The sequence below is a fragment of the Octodon degus genome, unplaced genomic scaffold (assembly GCF_000260255.1).
Source record: "Octodon degus isolate 3935 unplaced genomic scaffold, OctDeg1.0 scaffold00163, whole genome shotgun sequence".
NCBI lineage: Eukaryota > Metazoa > Chordata > Mammalia > Rodentia > Octodontidae > Octodon > Octodon degus.
Genome location: NW_004524739.1, coordinates 2,375,627 through 2,381,711, shown reverse-complemented (window position 1 = coordinate 2,381,711; position 6,085 = coordinate 2,375,627). Strand labels below are relative to the sequence as shown.

At 39.8% G+C, this 6,085-nt stretch overlaps 1 protein-coding gene across 5 annotated transcripts in view; it reads right to left on the bottom strand.

Annotated features, from left to right (window-relative positions):
- Nucleotides 1-6,085, bottom strand: part of Phactr4 (phosphatase and actin regulator 4) — a 103,114-nt gene that overhangs the window by 36,622 nt on the left and 60,407 nt on the right. For 2 of the 5 annotated variants that reach the window (XM_023703005.1, XM_023703003.1), the window contains 2 exons: nucleotides 2,774-2,797; nucleotides 1,408-1,581 (listed from right to left, as the gene is read on the bottom strand). In XM_023703005.1, coding sequence (XP_023558773.1) covers nucleotides 1,408-1,581; nucleotides 2,774-2,797 — 198 coding nt within the window. Of the gene's footprint in view, nucleotides 1-1,407; nucleotides 1,582-2,769; nucleotides 2,798-6,085 lie in introns of all 5 variants that reach the window. The other 3 variants (XM_023703006.1, XM_023703004.1, XM_023703007.1) reach the window with 2 other exon arrangements.

Here is a 6,085-nt window from a genome sequence, read left to right as displayed (position 1 = left end):
AACCGGGGATTGAACTCAGGCCCTTGCACTTGCCAGGGAAGCGCTTACTCCACTGAGCCATCTCCCCAGTCCCTCTTTTTTCTTTTTGAGATGAGTTCTTGCGATGTAGTTCAGGCTGGCCTCATTCAGGCTGGCCTCAAATTTGCAGCAATCCTGCTCTTGAATGCTGGGATTATTCTATTAGGAAAATCAGGGAAACCACCTTCAAATTTATAACTTAATTTCCTTTTAATTGAAATTTCAATAGTATGGCACTTATAGAAAAAAAATCTGTGTTGATAGAAAATGTACTAAGTAGAAAAGTAGAAGCACGTTAATCTACAACAGTAGAGGAATTTAATTTACCACTAAAGAAATTTATTTTGTTTTCCCATAGGTATGTCAAACAAATTATTACTATACATAAAAACCTACCAGTAGGGGCCGGGGAGATAGCTCAGTAGAATAAGCGCTTCCCTGTGAAGTGCAAGGTCCTGAGTTCAATCTCCAGTTCCGCAAAACAAAACAAAATAAAACAAAACCTACCAGAGTGCTTGCTATATAACTGATTAATGCATGCTATCTATTTTCAACTTTAGTACTAACAAAAACCATGCTTCCTAAAGGAAGAACTGTGCTTTGTAGTATAACACAATGGTTATGAGCACAGACACTGGAATTCTTTTTTTTTTTTTTTTTTTGGTGGAACCGGAGATTGAACTCAGGCCCTTGTGTTTGCCAGGGAAGCACTTATTCTACTGAACCATCTCCCCAGCCTGACACTGGAATTCAGAGATCAAATTCAAAGTCCACTGTAAGGGCTAGAGGTGTAACTCAATGGTAGATACAGGGCTTCGCATGTGCACTCCCTTGGTACGGGTTGCAGCACCAAAGGAAAAAAAAAAACAAAAAAAAACAAAACAAAAAAAAAGACAAGCAGGAAAAGGAAGAGGACAAGGAATATGAGGAGAAAAATGTTGATTGATAAGTTGGTTGTAGAGAGCTGGAGAGATAGATTAGTGGCTTAAAGTGCCTGCCTGGCAAGGACAAGATCCTGAGTTTGATACCTGGTACCAAAAAAAAAAAAAAAAAAAAGTTTCAGTTGCAGAGCCAGGTGTGGTAGTGCACACCTGTAATCCCAGCACTTGGGATGCTGAGGCAGGAGGATCACTTTGAGTTTTAGGCCAGCCTGGGCTACATAGTGAATTGTAGGCCAGCCTGAAATACATAGTAAGACCCTCTCAAAAAACCAAAATAACAAACACCAAAAAACTCTAACTTGGTACATGTATTTAAAGTCTTTGGGGGCTGGGGAGATAGCTCAGCGGAATAAGCGCTTGTCTGGCAAATGCAAGGGCCTGAGTTCAATCCCTGGTTCTGCAAAAAAATAAAAATAAAAATAAAAAAAATAAAGTCTTAATGTTTCACCTTCTGATGTCTCTTTAAATTTATCACTACTTTTTTTTTTCCTCCATTTCCAGGGTTTGAAGATCTTGCCAAAGCCTGAGAACTTGCTCTTTCTTTTGATGGGAGGCGTTGTGTCACCTGCTTCCACGCTGTCCATGACCATGCCTGGGTCTGCAGTGGAGAGGCCTGCTTCTTCTGTTATTTGTAGAAGAGAGGGAAGAGAAAGTTTATATTACTTCAGCATAGTCTCTAAAATTTCCCTTCCCTTGTTTTTCTGTGGTAGGTGGAAAGGATCAGAGCAATGATGAACAATCATGCAGATAAGATTCCTAACATCACACAGACATCAAATATAATCTATGATGGATAAATTACTAAAGGAACCAAACCAAGTGGACACAATTTTAGGACAAAATTTCAGTGAAATGAGCAGAACCAGGTCAAAATCTTTACAAGGTGCGCAGGCGCACACACACACACACACACACACACACACACAATGTGGATGTCTTCCCAATACCATCACTGAAGCAGGGAATTCTACCATTAGTGAGTCATAATAATGAAGATACTCTGTTAAACATTACCCCTTCACTGCTCTTTTGAAGAGTGTAATTGTTCAGGGAGGAGTACAACACCTAACATATCAGTTTCTCAGATTTTTCTCCTTTCCCAAAAAGGACTCTAGGTAGTGTTGGAGCACTGGAAGGTGCTAGGGCTGGGGGCAGGGCATTAGACAGAGGTGCTTTAAAATGGAGGGACACTTTTTAAGCGAGAGGAAGTGAGATTCTAGTCTACCATGGTATCGTTTTAGTGATAATCCTGATGTTAAAAGGATTTTATTTATTATTATTATGTATTTGGTACAGGGTCTCACTATGCAGCTTGGACTTGTAGTGATCCTGTTTTCAGCCTCCCCAGCACTAGGATTACAAGTGTGTGCCACCATATCTGGTCTTGGTGGTCAGCTTAGCATGCCTGGGGATATGACTGGCCCAAGTAGGCATTATTATCATCATTATTATTATCATTATATTATTTTGTATTAAGGATTGAGCCCAAGGAAGGCTAAGCTATATTACCAGCCCTTGTTAATCCTTTTGCCTCAGCCTGTCTAGTAGCTGGGATCACAGAGGTATAACATCGCATCTGGTTAGATAGCAGGACTTTGACATGGAATATAATCAATGTCATACATGTGTAGGACTAAAATGAGAAAGGCCACGAGCCCCTCACAACAGTAACACATGCAGGGTTTAGTTAGTAAGCATTAGTAGCAAAGAAAGGAGCAGCCAAGGCAGGGGAAGGGTAAAAAAAGCAGGAAACAACAATAACTAGGAAAGAAAAAGCAGGAAGGCAACACAATACAGCTTTGCACTCCACCTACTGTCCCAGGCCTCTCTGGAGAAGGCTAGAGGGGAAGAAAAAAAGAGTTATGTGGAACTGTCCTGGAATTAAAGTAGAACCTCTACTTTATAGAAATGAATCTTACTTCAGTTGATAAGTGGATGTCTAGGGACCTGTGCAAATAGTCAGATTTATAGAACTGTACACTCAGACTAATGGCATTGAAGCCTGCTGATGCATTACTTTGCTGTGTGCAGAAGACTTAGGTAAAATAAGGTCCTGGTTAAAAAGCAACAAATGGAGATGACCCAGGAGAGTGATTGTTTCTTCTTGCAAGATTTCATCAAGGGCATCCTACATCTCAATGACTGAAATTTCTTAGAGGAAATCTGATGGTAACCCAGGGTCATATTTTTAAAAACAAATAGGTGTGGTGGCCCATGCCTATAATCCCAGCACTTGGGAGACCGAGGCCAGAGGATCATTGCAAGCTTGAGGCTAGCCCGGGTTACACAGCAAGACCCTGTCTCAAAAAACTCCCACCAAAAACAAAAACCAAAACTTAGTCACCAAACACATTAGAAGAACTTGCAAGCTGATCTTTCCTCTGGGGCATCATAGATTGGACCCCATAAGTGGCAGCAGGGTGAACCCATGATGTTATTTTTAATTAAGAGTTGGTGTTTTAATTAAAACACTGTTAATTCTAAAACATCACTGAGAATGGAACATGTTTCCAAGTATTTATATTATAATATACAATATGTTAATGACAAGACTTTCAAAAACCTACATATTCTGAGAAATTAGAGCTAAATAATTATAAGTTGTTCATTCTCTCTCTCTTTTTTTTTTTGTGGTACTAGGGATTGAACTCAGGACCTTGTGCTTGCCAGGCAGGCACTTATGCTGCTGAGCTATATCCCCAGCCCAGGTTATTCATTCTCAAATAACCTTACTTGGAGAGGTTATAAGGCACTACCCTAAGTCTGCTAACCCACTTACTCACTGAGTGTTTAACACACACACACACACACACACACACACACACACACACACACACACATATACACACACACACACCCCCCTCCCTAAATGTCTATTTGGCTAAAAACAGTAGGAAAAAATACATTCAAATTTAAAAAAAATTACAGGACAACAATATGAAAGAGGTCATATTTGTGCAACCTAATACTTTTTTTTTTGGCAGAACCAGGGATTGAACTCAGGCCCTTGCGCTTGCCAGGGAAGCGCTTATTCCACTGAGCAATCTCCCCTGTCCCTTAACCTAATACTTTTACAAAGAAAAAAATGTCCAAAATGTTTTACAAATATACTTAGTATCACATTCACAGAAAAGATCTTGTCATATATACTGATCACATTTATTATTGGGAATTTGTACCTGTACAAGATATATCTTGATTCTTAATTCCCCATTCCCTTTTCTTCACCCTTTTAGCCCTCTTCTTTATGTAAAAGTCAATGAATTTGGAAAGCAAAGAGATAGGTTTTTGTTTTGCTATGCAAATATGCCTAATTTTCATGTTTATAAAGAAGATATGCCTCTCAGCCACATAAGCCCTGCCTGAATCATCCTTCTGGGGGCCGGGAGATAGCTCAGTAGAATAAGTGCTTGCCTGGCAGGCACAGGGTCCTGAGTTCAATCCCTGGTTCCGCAAAAAGACAGACAGACAGACAAACAAACAAACAAACAAAAAACAAAACAAAACACTGAATCATCCTTCCCAACTAATTCGTACATATATAACTTTTTCTTTTTTTTTGAAGACAAGGTCTCACTGTGCACTTCAGTCTGGCCTTGAACTCACAATGTAGCCCAGGCTGGCCTCGAACTTTCGGCAATCCTCCTGCTTCAACCACCTGAGTACTGGCATTAAGATGTGTGCTACCATGTTCAGTTCATTCATACTTTTTTATTTTCTCCGATTCCTTCTCTACAAACAATATTATTTTAGTGACTTTCAAGTCTCTCCAAATACTTGGAATCAACCCAGATGCCTTCTAAAAAATCTTTCCAGGCAGGTGGTGGGGTTGGGGGAATGGGGAGTAAAAAAAAAAGAAATCTTTCCAGGTGATTCTTAGGGTAAGCTAAGTTACCTTATTCACCATCGTTTTGTTTATTTTCCCTGCTACTAGGGATTAAACCCACAACCTCACACATGCTAGGCAAGCACTGTACCACTGAGCTAGCTACCTATCCCATTTTTTTCTTTTTAGTTCTATTAATTTTTGCTTCATATATTTTAAAACTGATACTAGGCATATACAAATTTTTTATGTTTTCCTATTGAATAGGTCCTTTTATATTATTTTGAAATTACCTTTATTGTTCTAGAAACATTTTTACCTTGATTTGCTTTTCTACTCAGTTTGACAACAACTTATTAACTGGAGAGTTTAGTCTATTTATATTTAATGTTTTTATTGGTGTATTTCTGCTTAGGTCTATAAGTTTGTATTTGTCATTTATTTAGTTATTATTTTTAGGGAAGGGTCTACAGGGTGTTCAGTCTCACTACTACACTGGACACATAGTGATCTGCCTGTGTATAGCCTCCCAAAAGTTGGGATTACAGGTGTGCGTCACCATGCCTAGTCTCAATTGCTCATTTTAGCGCACCCTGGGGGAAGGGCCATGATGGCTGGGCAGACCTGGGGATTGAACACTGGGCCCCTGCGCCTGCTTGCAGGTGCTTTAATCCGCTGAGCTATTTGGCCTGCCCTTGTCTATTTTTTTTTTTTTTTTTAAACAGCTTCTCTTACTCTTGTTCAAGTTGGCCTTGACATGTTATGCAGTGCAGGGTGGCCTTGAACTTGCAGCAATCCTCCTACCTCAGCCTCCCAGGTGCTGGGGATATAGGTGTACAGCATCACACCCAGCTAAAGATAGACTTCTTATTGAAGTCTCTTTATAAATTAACTTGTCAGTCAATTATGATTACTTCAGGGGCCGGCGAGATAGCTCAGTGGACTAAAGCGCCTGCTTTGGCAAGCTTAGGCAAGTGCAGGAACCACAGTTCCATCCCAGCACCACATGCCATGGCAGCCCTGCTCAGGGTGGGCCGAGCTGGCCAGAGTCTGGGCATAGTGGCGTACGCCTATAATTTCAGTGCTGGGGAGACTGAAATCAGGAGGATCACCACAAGTCTGAGCTGTGTAATGAGACCCTGCAACAACCAAATATATTAAAAAAAAGATTACTTCAAATTTCATTAGGTATTTTATCAATCATTGCTCATTTAAGAATTTGTACTTAAACTGGATATAGCAATGCTTAAGATTATTGTACGTTTTTTTTTTTTTTTTTTTTTTTTTTTTTTTTTTTTTT